We start from the raw sequence: 22702 nt of genomic DNA on the forward strand, positions 1-22702 counted from the left end.
AGGTGCCACCCGAAAGCGATCGACTTTACCGCTGGCCGATGTGTCCGTTCCCCAAAAGAAATAAACGTCAGATCCCCTCTTCTTCCTGCGCTTTCTCGTGAACCACAAGCCCTTGTAGCCAAGGAGGTGATGAACCGGCCAAGCATCGACCGCCTCAAAGGTATTATTGTTAGCTCGGCTAAACGATTGCGCAGGGTGACAAAGATTGTAGCGTTGTACAACTCGATTGATCTGATACAAGATTCCGTGAATCTGAATCTGCTGTGTCTGCAGATAGTCTGGTGCTCGCCCACAAGACGAAGACGAAGACGAAGACGACATCATCATCTTCATCATTCTTGGATGTTCATGTATCAGTGGCAGCTTAGTGCGGAAGGCAGAGCCAATAAATGAGTACAGCATCATGTGGGAACTCAAAGCAGCGACCACTGCGCTAGAGACGGAAACTTCATTGATAAGATAAAAGTAGAGTGACGAGTAATGAACGCTATAAAAGGACAGCACGATGTCTACAGCGCCTATAGAGCTAATAAAAAGGACAGGTGGGAGAAGAAGACACTGTGATTAAAGCTCTATCCCTCTCGTCGACTCAAAACAGCATTGCTCAACCAACATTCCAAGAGTAACCAGCATCGGTTTTATCTGCAAACAGGAAGGAGATGTCTGGGGGAGAGAGAGAGAGAGATGGTTGGTTGTGGGTCGCTATGTCAACGTGTGCTCCAGCTGATCGAACCTCTGAGGAGAATAATGCTGAGTAGTAGATAGATAAAGGTGGAATTTTTTGCTGCTGAGATCGAACTTCTGCTTCAGCCGCACAGCTTGGAGAGGCAAACCAGGAAGATGACCAGGAAGACAAAGCAGGACAGCCCGATGGCCACTCCGAGCACCAGCTTGCTCGGCCCGTGGTGGTCCCCGCCGCCGCTCCCTCTATCCCCGCTCCCGTCGTCGCTGCCGTCGTCGGAGTAGTCCGACGAGTCCGCCCGAGTGGAGCGGTCCGGGGGCGGCGACGCTGGTAGACCGTACTTGTCGCAGGGAGCGATCCCCAGCTTGAGCTTGGAAGAGAGCACAGTGTGGTTGTAGCAGAGGTTGCTGTTGCCGCCCACCTTGAAGACCTCGAGTCTCTTCAGGAAGGACGCGTTGAAGGGGAGCACTCCTTGGAAGTTGTTGTTCTCCAGATTTAGGAACTTCAATCCCTTCATCCCAGATAGGAACTTTGGGATGCTTCCGTTGAACTGATTCGAGCTAAGATCGAGGTGGAAGAGCGCCGAGAGCTGAGACATGGAGTCGGGAATGGGCCCGGAGATCGAGTTGTGCGCGAAAGATGCGTTTTTTAGAGCAGCGAGGTCGCCGATGGAGTCGGGGAGGGCTCCTGTGAGCGCGTTGGAGCTGAGATCGAGGGTCTGGAGGAAGCCGAGAACGGAGATGGAGCTCGGGACTGGGCCCTTGAGGCGGTTGGAGGAGAGGTTGAGGTGGACGAGGTTGAAGGCGTGCCAGTGGTGGGGGACGAGGCCGGAGAGGTTGGCAGCAGAGATGGTGGCGGAGCGGAGGTGACGCATCTGGGAGAGGACCACGGCGGGGCCGCTGGCGACGACTGGGACGCCGATGACGGAGAGGTCGGTGAGGTTCTGGATGCGGGAGAGCCACACGCCGGTAAGGCGACGGAGGGAGGCGGTGCAGGAGAAAGAGCGGAGAGAGGCAACGAAGGGGCCCGGGAGGCGCCTCGGGGCGGCGATGGGGCAGCGGAAGAAAGCGAGGGAGCGAAGGGTAGACAGGGCCCGGAGGGCAGTGGTGGGGAGGTCGAGGTCCGGGGAGCAGTTAGCGAGGCGGAGGGAGACGAGGTGGCGGAAGGGAGCGTCGTCGTCGCAGGCGGTGGCGTTGTCGCGGGGAGAGGGGACGGCGCAAGGGTCGCCGGCGGAGGAGAACCCCATGGCCTGGAGCGCTGTGAGCTGGCGGGGGTCGAGGGTGGAGCCGTGCGAGTCGACCAGGGAGGCGGTCGGCGACAGGGACCGGGGTATGGCGCCGCCGCCGGTCCAAGTGTAGGACGAGAGCAGGGTGAGAACCATCGAAAGGGCCGCCAGGCGATGATCCATTTGAGCTCGGAGCGAGAGAGAGAGAGAGACAGTGAGAGTGTAGTGAGTGCAGCGAGCGAGATGAGAGACGTTTGTATTCATCGTGAATTGCGATTGATGCATCGTGGCCGTCTGATGAAGGGCCAAGTGATTTCTTGATCGAAACCGAGGGTCAGCGGGTCGGGTTCAGGTTTCCTTCACCACGGGCTCCGATCCGTCCGGACACTCTTTACAAATACTAACAACTAAATCGGATGCGCCTAACCGGGTCCGGATCCGCCTGGCCTAAATCGGATCCCCTAAGGGACGGTGTTACGGCAGGCCGAATCAAGCTCGGAACCTCACAACCCCCCAAGGCTGCAACAGCAGCCTCTTTACCTGTACATATAACCCATAACCTCATCAACGTTTTAATCTAACTAAACAGGAGGATCAAATCCAACATAAACAGACAACGGAGTTTTATCTCGAATAGGAATGATGTTGGAACTTTACATCCCCACATCACATGTAGATTCTGAATTGAAAGACAATGTGACAGAGAAATGTTGGCTGATAAGAGAAGCACGACAACATACTCCGTTTGGCAGAAGGAAGCGATCTTAGAACATACTTACCCGGAAGAACCACAGAAATATGGAGGCTATTATGAAGCACGCCATGAGGAAATTACAGTAAGATTGACGTCTCCAACAGCCACCCCTCTCATCACTCTCCAAGGAGTGAGGAATGCTCGGCTCTCTCCTGACATGCCTTTCCTCCATCGACCTGCTGCCTTCCTCACCGGCGATGTTCTTTGCATTCACGCCGCATATTTCACAATACCTGCATCCAGATCAATGATTTATATGTTTGCTTGCAAATGTTCAGCTATGATTCAAATGCACTTGTCCAATGAGATTGAAAAGGAGTTGAGCAACCCATCCACAACCTGTTCATTTAGAAAGGAATTGAGTACAACCTGAAAATGGATGTTTAAACTTACCCTCAGTTAGCTCACCACATTCAAGGGAAAAAAATGGTAATGTAAAATTAAAGCATATTGAGATACTCAAGATCATGTCGGATCGAAGGAAATGAGATGCAATTATATTTTGAAAAGAGCATTGTGTAACAGGAACAGGACACTCTTCGTAACGAAAGAAGACTTGATTCCTCAAATTATCGCAAGCTAAGGAGGCCAGACATCAGGTATTTTATTTGTTTCTCTGTAAACATGATGAGCCCTGCTTACACTATTTGCCAAAAAGCTATTGGACTTTTTCTTCACCAAGGAAACGGTTTTCCAAAGATGGAACTGAATTTGTTGTTTTCCATATCTACAATTCAACCTTATCTTTTCTTGCATTAGATCTATTTCACACATAAAAATATTTAGACATTTCTAATGACCATGCCACAAATATAACTACTAGCAACTTTTTTAGCTCAGTTACAAGTCTGGGATGCTCAACTACAGGTTTTGGCGATATAAAGAATCCACAACATAAAATATCTGTTGGTAGAAAACTTTACGGGTCTATGTAGAATTTGTAAAGCCAGCACAGATGAAACCTACATTTTAAGGCTTGCAAAGAGAAATGAATCAGATCATAGTGACAGAGATGCACGAAAGACTCAATCACCTATCCACATTTGTTTAGGTTGATGCTCACCAAACTTATACATTGTGATAGGGCCTTGTTTATATTTCTGTCCAAAACAGAATGGGGGTATAACCAAGATCAGAGGCATATCAGTAACTGTATGGATAAAAACTGTCTCATATTTACGACATTTAGAACTAAATGTTAATCGAATATGTCTTATTGTTTTTCCTCTCACATTATGTATTTCTCCATTTATCCTCCCTCTTACCGGTCTTTGCCTTTTCTTTCTCCTTCACCTCCATTCTTTTGTTTTTCTCTCTCCTTCCTATCTTTCATGATCATCATCATGTAACTCCCTCTCACCCTAAGAAGGGGAGGGTTGTCTAAAATAAGGTGCACCACTATCATATATCTCACTCTTACGGCTTCACGGTGGATAATTACTTAGTATTGTATCAAGCACTAACAGTCCTATGTTGCAAATGGCTGACCACATACAGGAGTAAAGTTATAGTCAAAAGTTATAGTCCTATGTCAAGCATGGCTATGTCTAGTGGTCCAAAATGAGCAGAATAGCCCTTAAACTGTCATCAAGTCCGCCATTCTTTAATGCAAGGCTGATTTGTTAACTTGAGGAATTTGGATTTGTCTTTCATTAATGTAGAGAATGAAATTAAGTTTGTAGCTTGGAAGGACAAAAAATGATTCAGAACCAAAGTTGGTTTTGTTTTTGGTCTCCTTGGAGGTCCTCAACCTAATCATGCTTAGCTTTTGGTATATGATGTCACATAAAGTTCCTGATATCTTGGACGTAACTTTGTCTATTGCCTATCTCAAGATCATATAATATGAAATCAACCCTCCAACCAGAAAATTCCACAGTAGAAAATGATTTAGCTGAACAATTGTGATCTTGTCTTGTACAGCACTAAAGAACAGGAAAACAAACACCTTTTCTGAAAAGGTGAAAAGAGTCCCTCTGAGGAACTTCTTGCAACTTGGCAAGCACAAGTCGCATATGGAAGGCATCAATCACGCACGCGATAGATGAGAGCAAGTGCTACAAGTGCATCAAAGGAGCTACTACCAGATCTAAAGGCACTTGCCACGGCCTTCAGATAGGATTAAGCGTTCCCACCATCAAGAAGTCTAATCGGAGAACAAAATCATTGACATACCAAGCAAGAAGATAAGAAATGGATTAAAGGAACACAAGAGAGATGAAGAAGACTACCGGTTGCCCTTCAGCCTAAACCACTCCTCGGCGCAGTGGCGATGCGCGACGCCGAGCTCACCCTTACACCCGCAACCGAGCTGGATTAGCCCGGATCCCTCTTCTCCGCCGGCGGGGCTCAAATGGCAGATCCTGCACACCTTCTCGTCCTCCCGGTCGCTACCGCCTACGTCGGTCCCTTGGCCACCGCATCCTACGTCGACGACCACGCAGGCGCCCTTCTCTGCATCCGGAAGGGTCTCTGCATCCCCATCCCCCCCTCCCGCGGCCGACCTTCCGCCGGAGCCAGCAATAGCGACCAGCACGGCGGCGTGGGATTCGACGCCATTTCGCGGCGCAACATCGGCCATGGAGTCTCGGGCACCTGTGAAATTTGTGCTTTGTTTGGCCTTTTGGGGAGGAATCGAAGCTTGGTTCGGCAGCTTGCCTCCATCACAAGTAAAGATTAGATTAGCAGTAACGCCACCAAACAAGGAATTGATGGAGACGGGGGACTGTCGTTTATGCTTAGAGAGGAGTCGGATTGAAGCCATATCAGGTGATTACTGCAGTTGATATAGAGTTTATTGAGTCATTTAGACGGCCCATGGGCCATAATCCATGTAAGATGAATCTTCCCGGAAATTGGGCCCTATTCTTGGGCAGCCGCAGTTCTAAATAAACCGGCTAGCTAGGGGTCTTGGCGAACGAAAAAGGGGGAAGCGGTGGGCGGTGCAGGAAGAGATCCATGGCGTCGAAGGTGTCGCTCAAGGGGAAGAGGAAGGCCGGGAAGGGCTCCAAGGGGCCGGAGGAGCGGTCGGCGTGCAAGTGCTTCAAGGAGTGGAGCACCTGGGCGATGAAGAAGGCCAAGGTGATCACTCACTATGGCTTTATTCCCCTCATCATCACCATCGGCATGAACTCCGAGCCCAAGCCCCAGCTCTACCAGCTGCTCAGTCCCGTCTGATGCCTTCCCTCCACCATCGGCAAGCTTTTAGGTTAGCGATCTTGTTCTTACGCCTGTACAATTAGTGACTTGTTGCTCGATTGGACTTTGCGAGTCCTAAGTTGACGACCGTGCTTGATCTTCTAAAGCCGCTTGTTCTGTAGCTCCATAGTGATCGATTGGTTTCTACTGCTTTTTGATGGTATGTGCTGATAGCATCGTGCTTGTCGTCCATCAGGAGATTTGGATTGCCGACGACAGATTTCCATTAGGTATGGCTGACCTTGTTATACTGCGTGCATCACTAGGGTAGAGAAATCAGTCCAAGATTGTGTTACTTGTGATCGATTTCAAGAACATTTTGCGGACTCCTTTACCCTCTGTCGATCATCGTATGTGATTGAGCCTGAGATGTATGCTGACAGAATCTTTACCGATAGATGACAACATGTATGCAAGCAAGAGACTCTTACTGCTTCCTAGCACTAGCATTTCCCAGTGGGCGGGCACTCAACCTTCTTCTTGACTCCTCATTCAAAAGCTCCTCAATTCCACCGGACCATGTGCGTCCATCAGGGGAAACGGAAGACGCAGAGCCGGTAAAAGGAAGCCAGTCTGACATCGATATGGCACAAGCAGCAGCAGAGGCAGAGGTGGACGTGGTGGTGCCGAAGACTTGGGCTCCGGAATCTCCGGCATTCATGGAAATCAGTGAAGGCGACATCCACTCCCTACTGCTTTGGCCATCTCAGGTCTCGTCATCACCGAGAAGTGGGAAACTGGAGGCCGAAGCTACTTCAAAAGCAGCGTGGCAATGCTTCTTGGCCTCTCCCTGTGCTTTGACTGGCGACAGCGGGTTGACTTTTATTTGGAACTTGGCCCAGGCCCAGGCCCAGGCCCAACCTTTGTTCTGTGATCTTCTCAGCACGTGTCTGGCCATCCATGTTTTCGGAATCCAAATCGGGAAGTGATGTCTTAGGTGGTAAATAAGTTCATTAATTAAGTATATTAGCTCTCTACTCGTCTCCTTCCTGCCTTTTGCGGGAAAGCTAAGACTCCACCATCGTCAAGTGGTGAGTGGTGTGTGGTGCAGTGAACTTGTGAGGAAGATATTTCACAGATCTTTCTGAGAGGGAGAGGTCAGGGGAAAAGAGACCTACGTGGCGAACCCGGATGTACGACCGGATCTCCACGAGGACCACGTTGGATCATGCCATTATGATTAGCAAAGCTTATCCTTTATGCAGCGTCCCATCACTCTTAGCTGATCCAGTACATAAAGGCTCACCACATCCATAAATGTCTAGGAAGCATATACCTAACTTGGATGCCACTTATTAACAATCACTTGTCTGCTACTTCCATGTCATCCTTTGACCCATCTCTTGTGCTGCGTCTACTTAAATGACACTCCCTAAACAAGGATGTTTCGGCTGCTCTGGTGAAAGAAGAACAAGAAGCAGAAGAAATTGGAAACAGTTGACTGTAGCTCGCTATCAGAAAGATGAGTGACGGTGCGGCAGTAGTCTTGTCACATGGTGGCATTCACGTTGCTTAGTGGCCAGTCAGCAATAACGTATTGTTGCGATGGCAGCCTCGCTCGCCTCCAACTAAGGTGGATGAGGTGGAGATATATATATATATATATATATATATGCTCATGACAAGGTGTCGCACGTCTTATATATCCAACACTCCAATCACGCATCAACATCTAACGCTGATGCCTGTAGAGTTCCAACTTGGCTGTTTGATCTGGCCATGTCAAAAAGATCGAAGGAACACATCACGACAGCTTTGTGAGGTTTCTCTGATCAATATGTCTCAGAGATTTGTCTGTCGGATATGTTTCTCACGCACCGAGTTGTGTTGTAGTGCAAGAACAACTTTTCTCGGCGCACATCATGGTGGGATCACTGCGGTTGGAAAGGTAGATAAAAAGATCGAGGTTATCAGACCAAACGGTGAAGTCCACCGACAGCTGCTTGACGAGTTCTTTCTCCCTGGCCTGCTGTTGGGTGTCACCTGCAACCCCCCCCCATGTCTCCCCCATCCATTTCCTCACGTTATGAACCTAACATTAAACAAAGCTTTCTCTTCGAGCCAGCTGTGAGTTAGACGCAGTTACTTACGCGAGAAGAATGCGTTCGATAGGACTCACGACGGGGGGGCGCGCGTGGATGGTGACGAGGGACGAGACGACCGAGAGAAAGCGACAGGAGGATTGCCGAGATCTTCTCACTCCTTTGACCTTTGCCGAAGTCAAGTTGGGGATTCCAATACCGGCTTTGGGTGCTAATTAAGATGAGGTGAGGCTGAGAGGATACAGGAGGAAGATTGTCGTGATCCGTTGCCACTTCCGGCTCTTTTCAGTTTTCAGCCCCACCACCACCACCATCAGCACCACCACCACCACCAATGCGTCCACCGTGACCACCACCAAATCCGTCTCGTATAAATTCCACAGCTGGACTTGGATTCTCCCTGCGTATCCGGATCACATACAAGAAAAGCAAAGTCAGCGCCCCCACCTTTCTCCTGTTCTACCTTCGGTCCATTGCGCTTTAGCTCATCCCGTTCCATGGACGACAACGACTGGGATCTGTACGCCGTGGTGAGGGGCTGCTCTGCGGCAGCGGTGGCGGCTGCGTCGGATCCCCTCTCTTCGTTGCCTCCTCCTCTTCCTGTGGTGAAAGAGGAGAGTTTGGGAGGAGGAAAGGACGAGGCTTTGGGCTTTCCCGATCTCATGGGCACGTCGACCTCCCCTTACGAGCTGGAGGAGCTCTGCCAGCCCTTCTACATCAAAACCCATCTGCAACCGCTGCAGCAGCGGCAGCTCCAGCCACTGCTCGTCCCGAAGCCGAGCTACCGCCCTTCCTGCGCCCCGGCCACCTCAGTGTTCCCCGCTTTAGCCGTCGTTCCGCATCAGTTGCAGCAGCAACCGCGGCAGCCTCAACGCCCGGTCTCCCAAACACCCCGTTCTAAGAGAAGGTTCACTTCTGCTCTCATCTCATCCTCTAATCGTATCGTCCTCTTCTTCTTGTTCGCTTCAAACCTTGTGAAGAACAAAGGAGTCATTTCTATGGGGTACTGATGACGAGTTGGGGAAATTGTTGCACCAACAGGAAGAACCAGCAGAAGAAGATGGTGTGCCAAGTACCAGCCGATGGAGCCTCGTCTGATATGTGGGCTTGGCGGAAGTACGGACAGAAACCCATAAAGGGCTCCCCTTATCCAAGGCAAGGCTATAACCCACCGGACCTTCTCCTCCTTTTTCGCTTCAATCTTTGCTTCCAACTTCCGAGTTCTAATATTTGACGAAGCGACTAACATTGGGAGGTATGAGCAGAGGTTACTACAGGTGCAGTAGCTCCAAAGGATGCCAAGCCCGGAAGCAGGTAGAGCGGAATCGGGAGGACCCAGGGATTTTGGTCATCACATACACGGCGGAGCACAACCACCCCGTCCCCACCCACCGCAATTCTCTCTCCGGCAGCACTCGCCAGAAGTTTCCGCCCACCGGCTCCTCCGCGCAGCCGCCGCCCGCCTCCGGATGCGAGGGAGACGGAGAGCAGCTGAAGTCGCCCGGCAGCCACGTGCCATCGAGCCCTCTTCCATCTTCGGCCGCGGCACAACGTCCTTCGCCCACAACAGCGCTTACGGACTCGGTCGAGAGCAAGGATGATGAGGAAGACGAGGACGAGGACGAGGACGAGGAGGAGCTGTTGACGGTGGGAGACATGGAGATGATGGGCGCGGACGACTTGATCTTCCTTGGCATGGAGGTTATAAATGGCTCGACCACCACCGCTGGGACCACCAAATCCCCGGTGTCCGTCGGCTCCGCCTCCTTCGAGGAGGACGGCGGCTTCGAGGAGCATTTCTTCCGTTCACCTTGGGTGGCTAACGACAATGCGGCGGCGGCGGCTGGTGGCAGCTGACGGCCGACGGCTCTTCTTGCTGCAGCTGTATACAGTGCTTAATCGTCTTTTAGTTTCCTATTTGGTTCGGATTTTTTGTTCCCTCTTATTTCCTGAAGAAATGATCTCTGTACATCTTTGCATGTCTTCTTCTACGGCACAAGTCTGGCTGTGTAAAGCGATACTAGTAAGCTTGCGAGACAAGTCGCCATGTATGTATTCGTCCTGTTGAACCTCTGAGAGTTGTGTGATCTTTTGTTCCTCATGGTTGTATTAAGAGATTGGAAATCTTGTGATGTTTGTGGAATTATCCATCTATTTATGCATGCCCTATTTTTATGTGCTCCTAATATTTCATGATATTTTTAATCTATATATCATGAAATTCGGATATTTCGATATTTTTACCTTATTTTTAAGTGAAATCCGATCCTGCATGATTGAAAGTATATTAGCACATAAGAACTAACAATATAACATTAATAAAATAACTAATTCGACTCTATAAGATTGATCACGTAGAAAGCAGACTGAATATCTCATGATATTCGGTTGTTCTTTAAAATTAAGACTAATTATAGATCCTCCTATATAATTAGTTTTCTTTAGCATCTCAATTCTTACATTTTCAAAAATTACATTAGGATCTCTATACTTACGAGAGTAAAATATTTAATCATGTTTCTTCTCACGCCATCAATTTTGTTGACGTAAATACCGTACTGTCACGGACAAACTTCTAAACAAGGTGTTTGATGTAATGCTTATGTATGTCCGTGTCGTTTGGCATGTTCATGCCTTGTACAGAATGTAAAGGGGCAGCCGAAGGCTTATAAGTCCCATTTTAGTTGGGTTGGTGGCCTCTTTAGGCTTGTAAATAAAGGTTGTGTCATGTGGACACGTGCGAGAGCTTTTCGGTCTGTAATGGACCATTTTACCCTTTGTTGTGCCACTGTTCAGAGCTTGTAAAGTCTCTTTGTAATTTGCTTTGTCTATGAAGTATTTTTCGGACATGTTTGCTTGTGGATCCCGTTTGAGGCGTTCTCTTTAACCCGTTCTCTCTTTTGTTGGTCCTAAGGGACAATGGGAGGCTTCGGGGAGGCTGACCTTTGCGGACGGACGCGCAAGGGTGCCGCACGACTTAGGCAAAACCAGCTAAGTTCGTGTCATATGGTATCAGAGCGGGACAAGCACTCATAGAAACACTTGACATGCAAACGTGGGGGACCTAGCGGGGCTGCGTTGAGGGCAGTCAGCAACGCGCGACCGTTTGAGGGAAAACGGGCATGGAGATGTAGGGAAAAGAGTCGCTCAGAGGAGCGGGCATCTGAAATTGGCATTCAGAGGAATGGCCAACCCTTCGCGCAAGAGGCACCACGAGAACAGGCAAGCTTGGAAGAATTTGGAGCGCACAAAGGTTGGGATGGCTGAGTTTGAGCTACGGCTCAACGTTGACAACTATACTTGATGGTGCTCTAGGCAAGCGAGGCGCTTGGCAAGAATGAGACCATGCAAGGTGGAATGAGTTGCGCAACGACCAAAAGAGTTATGCAAAGCTCACAAAGGTGAGGGGAATTGCTAACTCGAAGAATTTGGTACTCATGCATGGGCTTGTATGCGGACGACGGAATGTTCGTGGCCATCCCAAGGCGACCGAGACTCGGCGCCATGGAGCATTGAAACTTTCTCTTTGGCAAACGTAGGATACGTCCGTAGGAGGCTGAAGTGTGCAATGAGTTCAGCATGTTGCTAGGCCTTGAGGGGTGCAGTGGGGGCTGTATTGACGTGGAGTCGAAATCTAGCAAGTGCGTTTGCAGGAGGCAGAACAATGCACAGTTTGTTCAGCAGATCGGAGTAGTCCAAGGGGATGGTGGTCTCCGAAATGAAGAGAGATGTTGCTCCAACGGGATAGTTATCCAGGAGGGATAAGTCCCAGCTCTCCAGAGGGAGAATCATGTGAGACGGACCTCACATGTTGAGGAGGAGTACCTCACAAACAACAACTCCACGAAGCTCGATGGACTGAGCAAGCGGCGAGGAGTTATCGCATGATCTCGCTCGAGAGAATGCATTGGTGGATGCATTGCGAGATCAAGTGGGGGAGCGACCTGAAGCAACTTAAATGAAGGCACACTTGGAGTCGATATGGAGATCGGACTCAAGAGAGGGCTGACCTGTGGAATGGTGGGCACGAGGGCCACCATCGACTCAATGCGAAAACGAGGAGCGGAGCAACTTGGGCATAACTTGGTGAAGTACCCAAGCCGCATGAAGGGAGCCAACAGAGAAGTTGGAACATGGAGCAGAAGCACAGTGCTTTCCTTAGACAGAGGTCAAAGACATGAACTCTTGCAGAGGCAAGAGTAGGATCATGTTGTTCCATGGGTCCTTCATTCTGACGGAGCGGACTCATCTTGCATGGTGCCAAAGACGAAGGGAGCTTCGGGGCACATGCACCTTATCTCGGAGGAGCATTTGATGGAGGAACTAAGGCGACTCAATTTGCGGAGGCGAAGTTGAGTTCAGAAGGCCTTAGCACGGGGCAAGAGGACGCAGAGGCGGGTACTCTTGAAGAATATGCCACAGTGTTGTCATTCAAGTTGCCATGAAGGAAGCGGTGCGCAGCGGAGATTGTGCTTGTAGGGGCAGAGGCCCAGGATCCAGACAATGGTGCACAAATTACAGTGAAGTCGGTGGACTTCGGGAGCTACTAGTCGACGGACTGTCCTAGAGCGGTGCTTCATCTAGGTGTGACCCAAGAGTGGGTGGATGAAGGTCGATTGCCAAAGGAGCGAACAAAATCGAAGGTGGAGGAGACCTTGCGATGTATTGGCAGAGGCCACACATGGAGGGTTCACAATTCGAGTTTATTCCACAAGGATCAGAATGCAATGGAGATGTCACCAGGAGGCGACATGGTGCAGCGGATCGTGGTGGGACAGTTCGTGGCAATGCGATATACACGACAGAGTCCCGGGAGGGACTAGATCATATGGAGGTATGATCGGGAGCTACTGGGAGCTCCGCTTTGGTGAACAACACGACGGCAAGAAGGGCTATGGATTCAAGGAGTGAAGGCCATGGTACCGCAGAGGCGGGTCTTCCGGGCGTGCACCGAATTTTGCATCGGATGAAAACCTTGGTCATCAGCATATGGGGGCTGGGTTCCACCAAGGGAAAAGTTCGAATGCAAGTACCAGTGAGTCCCATGAAAGGGACTTGATCATGCAGAGGTATGATCGAAGCAGCTGGAGAGTTGGACTGCTCCAGAGCTCATATTCGCTTAAGGGAGCCCGACAAGTCAGAGGACAAGGTCGAGTAAGCGAACGTTGCTACCAAGGAAGCTAAGGAGAACAGAATCGGTGCAAACCCTACAATGCGATGGCAGAGGCCATGCATGGGAGTTGCAGTCTGTCTTTCCATCGACCAAACAGACTGCTTGGAGAACACAGAGGTGTTGAAGCAGGAGGTCGAAAGGGGCGAGGAAGCGACGACAAGTCCAGAGGGACTTAGCTACCCAAAATCAAGCAATCAGTGAGAATGGAGGTGGACTCAGAGGAGTGTCACGAAGGCATATCTACTGATTGTGAAGAAAAGGGATGTAGATGCGAGGCGACGGATAGTAGGGCCATGGGCATGGCAGCGCCATGGTACCGCAGAGGCGGGACTTCCGTCAAAGTCATTGATCCCTTGCTCTCACGGAGGGAGAGCGCTTGGTCGTGAAAGGGGCCGAGGAGGTGGAGCATGCAGAGGCAATCTCCAAGTACCGAGACAAGGCTGAAGGGCAGAGGCCAAGAAACTTCGTAAGACCGGTGTCAACAAGTTTCTCATCAAGATAGCCGTAAGTGAAGGACTTCGGGTCTTGCAAGAGTGCACGACCAAGGAACGAAGCAGGCAGTACGTGGTGCTGTACCTTTGCTACTCAGTGGAGTAGGCGGCAGGGTTGATGGAGAAGACGGTACAATCCCAGAGGCGACCTCATCTATCAGAGAATTACTCCAAGTTGGGGTGAAAACTTCCTGCATTCCAGAAGTTCAATGGCATTGAGAAGGTGAATCACAGTAGCTAACTCAACGCAAGGAGTGCAAACACTTCAAGTGCTTCAGAAGTGTGAGCAAAGAGCAGGCGAAGGCCAGTAACCAGCTCGATGCATGAAGTACAACCTCGAGGAGGCGGGCGAAGTCAAGTAACCTTTGCCTTCTCAACTCTTAAGAGAATGGGCGAAACCGAGTACCCCAGTTCTCTTATCTATCTAGCAGAGAAGCTCTGCACAAGTTCAAAGACCCTTCGAAGATAATGGAAGACAATAGTTGTCAAATCCTCACCAACGGTGATCAGTGCTACTGAGAGTAGATTGTCCGCCTCATTTCCCAACGAAATACCAATCGAAAGCGGAAGTGATGCGAACCTACTTGGATGTGACAACTAACTGAAAGAAGAGTCAATGAACAGATTTTGTGGAGGAAGGACCCAAAACTTCATAAGTTTGCGAGGCGATGCTCGTTAAAGCTCCAACAAGCATCCACCAAGTTCAAGCAGCATGTGGAAATTTTGAGAGACTGGCGCAGTAAGGATGGTCTTTTTCCTTCATTTGGGGGATCCGTAAGAATCAACAATGATCAACACAACTCAGCCAACCCCACACCAGAGTCAAGAGTCATTGGTGAGTTGAAGCAGCATGGCGGATCAAAGGTTCGACTACTCAGAAACAGCAGCGGAGAGCAGCTGGGAGCCAGGAGGCGCATTGCAGCTAGAGCAGAAGATTGAAAACTCAGCAAAGGTGAAGAGTTGCAGTGTTCACAAAGGCTTCGACGAGGACGTCGAAGGGATAAGTGGGGGAGAATGTCACGGACAAACTTCTAAACAAGGTGTTTGATGTAATGCTTATGTATGTCCGTGTCGTTTGGCATGTTCATGCCTTGTACAGAATGTAAAGGGGCAGCCGAAGGCTTATAAGTCCAATTTTAGTTGGGTTGGTGGCCTCTTTAGGCTTGTAAATAAAGGTTGTGTCATGTGGACACGTGCGAGAGCTTTTCGATCTGTAATGGACCATTTTACCCTTTGTTGTGCCACTGTTCAAAGCTAGTAAAGTTTGTTTGTAATTTGCTTTGTCTATGAAGTGTTTTTCGGACATGTTTGCTTGTGGATCCCGTTTGAGGCGTTCTCTTTAACCCGTTCTCTCTTTTGTTGGTCCTAAGGGACAATGGGAGGCTTCGGGGAGGCTGACCTTTGCGGACGGACGCGCAAGGGTGCCGCACGACTTAGGCAAAACCAGCTAAGTTCGTGTCAGTACGTACTCAATGATAAATTGAAATAAGAAAGGGTCAATACACTCTTAGTAGTAAACCCCGTGATATTTTCATCAGTAAAATCGACGACATAAAATAAAATAAAATTAAATGTTTCACTTTTTTATAAGTATAGAGATCCTAATATAACTTTTAAAAATATAGAGATCGAATACTAAAGATAATAATTAAAAAAATCTATAACCAACACTCAAAATTAAGATAGATTTATAGATTTCTCATAAACTTCAACACCAAGTTCTTAAGATAAATATGTAATTTTATTTCTTCCAAGACTACAAAGATAATGGTAAAGTTTATGGAAATTGGCGGGGCAGCCACACCCAATGCCTTGGGAATCTTCGTAGATAAGGTTGCACATTTCACTAGGAAGAGAGATCCGACGAAGATGATTCAAACCTGAAAGGGGATGGCACTCTTTTCCTCCAAAATCAAACTAGTATTGTAATGAAATACACTAAGAACACTGTTACCATTCATCATATTCATCATCATCTTCCGTGGAATCTTGTCTCAGGAAATGATGAATCTCATCCGATCTTTCCATCTCTATAAACTTTACGTATTTAGCTCAGCTTCTGCTCACGAGGGTGAATGATGGCAGACGCAATTTGGGACTCGGGAGAAGAGAGTTGAAATGTAGTTCAAGATTGGCTCCATCGATGCCTACCAACACAAGTGCAGACGAGCAACGCGACACCGGATGAACTTTGGTACCACCAGATTTGATCCAACGATTCAAAGGAGAGCCATAATATTACAGTAAAACTATCACCTTCTTAGCATGAAGGTACTTTGCACAATTATCATGTTGTAATTTGACTCTGTCTTATTATGATGTGTCTGCATGACTTATCTTCCCTATATTAATTTGACGATTATGTATAAGTCACATGTTAAATGATAATTGATCGATTATTATGATGTGTAGCAGCCTGCAGGAGTAGGTGTCGGCTGTCAGTAGTCACCACTTGGAGAAGTGAATTGATCTCGTGCTTTTCCAAAGAGGTGAAGGTTTGTCAGAGTGTTGAAGAGTTGCCACAATACGCTGTTGAAGGTGGCCGGCCACCTTTGCCTGCATATAGAGAAAAGGATTGTCTACCTACCCCTGATCTCATCGTCTCCCTCCTTTGCTGTGGCAACCACCTTATCGACTTCAACTGGTTCTTCTCCCATACATTAGATTAAATACTACACGATCTTCCATGCTGCATTAATTACTAGGATCGATTCTTCAGGCTTCCAAGAATAGGAATCCGTGGCACAGACTGTGTCCAATTACTACTACAAGTCCCAGTCGAGTGACACCTCTCTTAAAAGCCAGCCTCCTTTGCAGTTTGCTCATGGGAGACGAGAACAGTGACCTGCAAAATAACACATTGAAGAGGAAATCCACCATCGGAAAGAGAGAGAGAGAATAACATATGAAGCATCAGCTTCGAGGAAGCGTGGAAGACTTTAGACATTGATATTATTCTGAGCACTATTTCTTTGGCAGAGTGGACTTTTTGGAAACCTTCTTGTTAAACGAAGAGCAAAAATTGGGGAGAAGTTCTCACAACGTGTTCAGAAAACAATGCCGTTGACCAGAACCAAACGATTGACGACGAACAGCTTCTCTTGCTTGATTTTGATTCTGATCGATAAACCTGACGTAGAAGCATTGTGGTCAACGCTACTAAGCACTGGGAGCCGTAGTTAGCTCCACCCACACAGGCCTTCTTTTCGCGTTGATGAGTGCTTCTTCTACTCGCCGTCTCGCTCACTCTATACTATATATAGCGCTCCTTTATCTCCTCTATATTTGGCGTCGACGCGTAGCCGTGTCTTTTGCTGTACGATTCCAAGCGCGTTTGGTTACTCCACTACTTTTTTCGTATTCTTCTTCCTCTTCCTGGCCTTGATCTCAGAGCCGCTCTATCTCTGCCACCCTCTGGTCCCTGTCAGATAGCTTGGGATGAGGGGCTCGACGCGCCACGAGCGGCGATGGGCGTCGGACACTGTGCCCAGAGGGCGGGTGATGAGCGCGGGGTCGTCGCCGGGGACCTCCGCGTCGAACGACGGAGAGGAGTTCGTGGAGGTGACGATCGACCTCCAGGACGACGACACCATCGTGCTCCGCCGCGTCGAGCCGGCGCCAGCGGCGGACTCGGGATACTTGTCCGACGCCACGGGGTCGGCGGCGTCGCGGTCGCCTTCCATCGGGCGGAGCTCGTCGCACCGGCTGCGGCACTTCTCCCAGGAGCTGAAGGCGGAGGCGGTGGCGCGGGCGCGGCAGCTGAAGGAGGACCTCAAGGCCGAGCTCAAGCGGTTCACGTGGGGCCACGGCCCGTCGCGGGCGGGCGCATCCACCTCCGCGGACGGGGCCGCAGGGGCGTCCCCGGCCCTGGACTCGGCCCTGGCCTCCCGGGCGGCGCGGCGGCAACGGGCGCAGCTGGATCGGACCCGATCGGGAGCCCAGAAGGCGCTCCGGGGGCTCAGGTTCATCAGCGGCGGTAAAGCCACCGCCGTCGACGCGTGGAACGAGGTCCAAAGCAACTTCGACAAGCTCGCGCGCGACGGCTATCTCTCGCGCTCCGATTTCGCCCAATGCATAGGTTTCCTTTCCGACCCGTCACGCTCCTCCATTTGACCCCGATCAATCGGGTGATTCACTCAACTAAAACCAGCAAATCGGACGCAGGCATGAAAGATTCCAACGAGTTCGCGCTGGAGCTGTTCGACGCATTGAGCAGGAGAAGAAGGTTAAACGCGGAGCGCATCACTAAAGAGGAGCTGTACGAGTTCTGGTGTCAGATCACGGATCAAAGCTTCGATTCTCGCCTCCAGATCTTCTTCGACATGTAATAATCTAAACTCCCTTTAAAGAATTCGCATGACATTATGGATCGACCCTTCTGTGGTTGTCAGGGTGGACAAGAACGAGGACGGCCGGATCACCGAGGAGGAAGTTAAAGAGGCAAGTTCACTGCATCAGATCTTCTTCTTCCTCTGTTTTCCTCGTTGAATCGTGAATTCGTGTGTGTATCCGATTGCATCGATCGAAGCAATCAGATACACGGTGATCGAGTTGGTGAGCGGAACCTATCTGCTCTTTCCCAATACATCTTAGGCTCCAGAATTTTATTACTATGGTTTCTATATCAACACGTAAATGTTTGCATGTGGAAATAAGAGGGGAAAGGTTGTGACTTGATCTAAGATGCGTGAAAAAAACACGATTACTCTGTCACCACCAGCGGTAGGTGAGAGGCGCAATAAGTCAAAGTAAGAAGAAGACTTCGACGTTGGATTTCATTATCTTTCTCTTCTAATGGACCAGCGTTGCTTTCCAGATCATAATGCTGAGTGCGTCGGCAAATAAGCTGTCGAGGCTGAAAGAACAGGCCGAGGAATACGCAGCCTTAATCATGGAGGAGCTGGATCCCGAGCGGCTCGGCTATATCGAGGTCCGAATCCCCGACTCTCTCTTCTAAATATCATTGTGGCCACCTAAGGCAGGTAGACTTCTTCTTCTTCTTCTCCTTACATGATTCGTTGACTTCTTGTTTCTTCCTCTGCACCACGCAAGGCATGTAGACGTATCTTGCTTTACACTGCCTTCAGCGTATACCTATACATGACCTCTAGGCTTCTAGAACGTCGAAAACCATGTCGAAATTGCCATGCTGGATGAGGATGATGATGCTATTTGGTGTTTTCTAAGATACCACCACCGTAGTGGTTGAACGGCTGTCGGCTGTCGCTGGTGGCGTTCTTGGATCAGTGTCATCCAAATCACTGGCTTTTGCTGGTGGCGTTATTGCGAAGAAAAGCAAGATTGCTGGAATATGAAACCATCGTTCTCAATAATTGAGTTCGATTAATAGATCGTATTGCGTCGTTTTCCAACATTTGTGCCTGCTTTAATTTTGCAGCTGTGGCAACTGGAGACATTGTTGCTTCAAAAGGATACGTACCTTAACTACAGTCAGGCGCTGAGCTACACCAGCCAAGCGTTGAGTCAGAACCTGGCCGGGCTGAGGAAGAAGGGGCCGATCCGGAAGCTGAGCACGAAGCTGGGCTACTACTTGGAGGAGAACTGGAAGCGGCTGTGGGTGATGGCGCTGTGGGTCGGGGTGATGGCCGGCCTGTTCGCCTGGAAGTTCATCCAGTACCGGCACAGGTACGCGTTCCAGGTGATGGGGTACTGCCTCACCACCGCCAAGGGCGCGGCCGAGACGCTCAAGCTCAACATGGCCCTCGTTCTTCTCCCGGTGTGCCGAAACACCATCACCTGGCTTCGCTCCACCCGGCTGGCCCGTGCTCTGCCCTTCGACGACAATATCAACTTCCATAAGGTTATACCTACCAAGGAAGCTTTAAGTCGGTCCAAGAAAAATAAATTTACAGGCGGTGGATCGAAATCCTGCTACTGACTGACCGTTTGCGTGATTAAGTTTAGGCGATAGCGGCGGCAATCATGGTCGGCGTGATCCTCCACGCCGGCAACCATGTCACCTGCGACTTTCCGCGGCTGATATCGTCGTCGGCTGACAAGTACAACATGTTGCGGCCTTACTTTGGAGAAACCAAGCCCACGTACATGGATCTCGTGCGAGGCCCCGAGGGCGTGACCGGGATCATAATGTTGGTCTGCATGGTGGTGGCCTTCACACTCGCCACGCACTGGTTCCGCCGGAGCCTGGTGAGGTTCCCCAAGCCCTTCGACAGGCTCACCGGCTTCAACGCCTTCTGGTACTCCCACCACCTGTTTGTCATCGTCTACGTGTTGCTCATCGTCCACGGAGAATGCCTCTACCTCATCCACAAGTGGTACAACAAGACGGTAAATCTCTCTCATCCTCGCAACCTTGTCACCGAGTTCTTGGCGATGCTAAACCTTGTTCTGCGATGCAGACATGGATGTATCTAGCAGTTCCTGTTCTGCTCTACGTTGGGGAGAGGAGCCTGAGAGCCCTTAGGTCCGGCTATTACTCGGTTCGGCTCCTGAAGGTACGTAGCACACTGATTCTGCAACCGTAGAAATTTGCATAGCATTGAAGAAGGATTCTCTAATGCTAGTTCGTGCTTCCACTAACTGAGCTCTGTAATCAGGTCGCTATATATCCCGGCAATGTTCTGACGCTCCAAATGTCAAAGCCCTCCGCGTTCCGCTACCAGAGTGGTCAGTACATGTTTGTTCAGTGCCCTGCTGTATCGCCCTTCGAATGGTAATTAATGCCTGAGATGTTAAGATCGTCTTCCTCATCGCTTTTCATTCGTACCACAAGCACGCCATGTTTTCTTTCTATGTTCCCAGGCATCCTTTCTCCATTACTTCTGCGCCGGGGGATAGCTACCTAAGCGTCCACATTCGACAACTCGGTGACTGGACACGAGAATTAAAGCGGGTCTTCGCAGCAGCCTGTGAACCTCCGGTAGCCGGAAAGAGTGGCCTTTTGAGAGCAGACGAGGCCACCAAGAAAAGGTGCGTGCGCCGAACGAAGGGTTTAATATAACGTTCGTAATGACGTCTCATTAGCAGAGCTCCTCGTTGTAATTGCAGCCTGCCGAAGCTTTTGATAGACGGGCCTTACGGTGCTTCGGCTCAGGACTACAAGAAGTACGACGTCCTTCTTCTCGTCGGCCTCGGAATCGGTGCAACTCCTTTCATCAGCATCCTGAAGGATCTCCTGAACAACATAGTCAAAATGGAAGAGGAAAACGTGAGCACCGCATTCCTCGTTCAAACGAACTTTCTAGCCTCCATCTTCTTCATCCATTCTGGAAGACTTCATGTGATAATTTTGCAGGAGGCGCTCTCGGACTACCGCCCACCAAAGCCACAGAACGGGGAGCGTGTCGATTTGGCGACGCTGATGAGGGCGTCGAGGAGAGTACGGTGGGCTCTCAGAACGACCAATGCATACTTCTACTGGGTGACACGAGAACAGGGGTCCTTCGACTGGTTTAAAGGAGTTATGAACGAAGTGGCCGAGTTAGATCAAAGGGTAAGCCAACAAAGTTTCCCGATTGTAATCCACAGCTCACGTATGTTTGCTGATTCAAACGGATGGTTAGGGCGTGATTGAGATGCACAATTACTTGACGAGTGTGTACGAAGAAGGAGACGCCAGATCTGCACTGATCACCATGATCCAAGCTCTCAATCATGCCAAGAACGGCGTCGACATTGTCTCCGGCACCCGGGTAAACTCCACCTGCACTCTCTAGTTTCGGTATCCTATCACACTAAACAAATCTTCTTAATGTTGTAGGTGAGAACTCATTTCGCTCGGCCTAATTGGAAGAGAGTCTTCTCCAAGATATGCTCCAAGCACCCCCATGCCAAGATTGGTGAGTCCAAAGTCACAGTCTTTCTTCTCCGAGAAAAGGAGTAGCTTATAATATATGTAGGACCTGAAACAATGGCGTGTGAATCGGCCACAGGAGTGTTCTACTGCGGTGCGCCGGTTTTGGCGCAGGAGCTAAGCAAGATCTGCTACGACCACAACCAGAGGGGCACCACCAGGTTCGACTTCCACAAGGAGCATTTCTGATCGCATACTCATTTACATGTCCCGTGGAATGATTGTATAGCCTTGATCATCATTTTTCCAACGGATGCTGATGAGCAAAAACAAAGAAAAATCAAGTATAGCATTAGTACAGAATATATTTGTGTGTGTATATATATATAATTCAGGCCAAAATGGTTTTGTTTATGAGTGCATGTTGTATTATTGTATTGGCTTTCCGATATGTTTTGTTTGTCTCCGAAATGATTCAGTAGCAATCTATAGAATCAAGATGTTAACTAAGATGATGATAGAGTGATTCATGTTCTGTGACTGTGTATGGTTTCGACGCTTCAAATTCGATGGTCGGTATTGGTATAATTTGTTAGTGTAAACAACTTTAAGCCGTGGCCTCGGTATCGACGCGGCTTGGTTCGGGTCCGGATGACGGGGATCTTCCTGGGACGCTCTTCCCAACTACTGAGGTCGTCGGTCGCGATGTTTCGATTGGGATGAGGTCGTCGTTTCCACCGAGAGAGAACCCCCGCCTGCGCCTTTGGTGGGCAATCTCTGCCTGCGCACCTGCACAAAGGTCGGGTCGGGGAGTTCGACTCGACCCCTCCGACGATCAAGTTAGTAGATGGTCCTCGAGAATCTTTTTTTTTTCTTTTTCCTCGGAGCGCGAGGGTTTTTATAGTGAGAATTACCATTGTATAATGTGCTTATTTGCAGGGAGCAGGATCGTACTTCTGGTAGTGTCTGACATTGTCGTTAGCGTAAGGGATCGAGCCTGAGCAGGATGTTAATGTGCCTTGGCAGGCGTTCCAGTCCGCGTTGACCGGGTGCCTCATCAAGTTGGTAGAGACGTGATGCATCACTTGGTGTAGCTGATGTTATGTGAGTCTTATCGTAATTATTACTCTCATTGGACGATCACACTTAGTATCATTTATTTCATTTTTTCCAACCATTTTGTCGTATCAATTTCCTCGAATATAATATACCTTTCGCCAACCACGGCGTCGGAATCTCCGTGTCCCCGAACCCTCTAGAATCTTCCATCGTCCGACGTGTCGCTTCATTGCCCCGTAAGTTTTGTCGTGGTGGGGTCCAGCGTCATACTTCCCTTCCTAACGACGTGGCCACTTGACAGCTC

General features: G+C 49.5%; 4 protein-coding genes and 1 pseudogene across 6 annotated transcripts; 3 read left to right on the top strand and 2 right to left on the bottom strand.

Annotated features, from left to right (window-relative positions):
• Nucleotides 1-433: 433 nt before the first annotated feature.
• LOC135677153 (receptor-like protein 51) lies at nt 434-2117 on the bottom strand. The gene has a single exon (XM_065189115.1). The coding sequence runs from the start codon at nt 2088-2090 to the stop codon at nt 807-809; it is 1284 nt and encodes a 427-aa protein (XP_065045187.1). The 5' UTR covers nt 2091-2117; the 3' UTR covers nt 434-806.
• Nucleotides 2118-2513: 396 nt separating this feature from the next.
• Nucleotides 2514-5440, bottom strand: LOC135677154 (uncharacterized). The gene is made up of 2 exons (XM_065189116.1): nt 4893-5440; nt 2514-2894 (listed from the first exon to the last, which is right to left on the bottom strand). The coding sequence occupies exons 1-2, from the start codon at nt 5423-5425 to the stop codon at nt 2672-2674; spliced, it is 756 nt and encodes a 251-aa protein (XP_065045188.1). The 5' UTR covers nt 5426-5440; the 3' UTR covers nt 2514-2671.
• Nucleotides 5441-5564: 124 nt separating this feature from the next.
• On the top strand, nt 5565-6834 carry LOC103989614 (mitochondrial import receptor subunit TOM7-1). 3 transcript variants are annotated; one of them, XR_010514558.1, is made up of 3 exons: nt 5565-5869; nt 6056-6089; nt 6243-6834. XR_010514558.1 is itself a non-coding variant. In XM_018827453.2 (2 exons), exon 1 carries the CDS (start codon nt 5620-5622, stop codon nt 5836-5838), a length of 219 nt encoding a protein of 72 aa, XP_018682998.1. In that variant the 5' UTR covers nt 5565-5619; the 3' UTR covers nt 5839-5869; nt 5982-6198. The 3 variants fall into 3 exon arrangements, 1 of the variants encoding a protein (XP_018682998.1); XR_010514557.1 differs by having other exon boundaries at nt 6258-6834; XM_018827453.2 differs by lacking the exon at nt 6243-6834 and having other exon boundaries at nt 5982-6198.
• A 1220-nt stretch (nt 6835-8054) lies between these two features.
• Nucleotides 8055-10033, top strand: LOC135677876 (WRKY transcription factor 22-like; annotated as a pseudogene).
• Nucleotides 10034-16838: 6805 nt separating this feature from the next.
• Nucleotides 16839-21790, top strand: LOC135677155 (respiratory burst oxidase homolog protein A-like). The gene is made up of 14 exons (XM_065189118.1): nt 16839-17643; nt 17730-17889; nt 17957-18005; nt 18382-18495; nt 18964-19386; nt 19491-19874; nt 19946-20041; nt 20144-20259; nt 20349-20516; nt 20595-20754; nt 20842-21039; nt 21110-21238; nt 21307-21385; nt 21479-21790. Exons 1-14 carry the CDS (start codon nt 17004-17006, stop codon nt 21586-21588), a joined length of 2826 nt encoding a protein of 941 aa, XP_065045190.1. The 5' UTR covers nt 16839-17003; the 3' UTR covers nt 21589-21790.
• The last annotated feature ends 912 nt before the right edge of the window (nt 21791-22702 follow it).

This window comes from Musa acuminata, chromosome BXJ1-6 (assembly GCF_036884655.1).
Source record: "Musa acuminata AAA Group cultivar baxijiao chromosome BXJ1-6, Cavendish_Baxijiao_AAA, whole genome shotgun sequence".
Classification (NCBI taxonomy): Eukaryota; Viridiplantae; Streptophyta; class Magnoliopsida; order Zingiberales; family Musaceae; genus Musa; species Musa acuminata.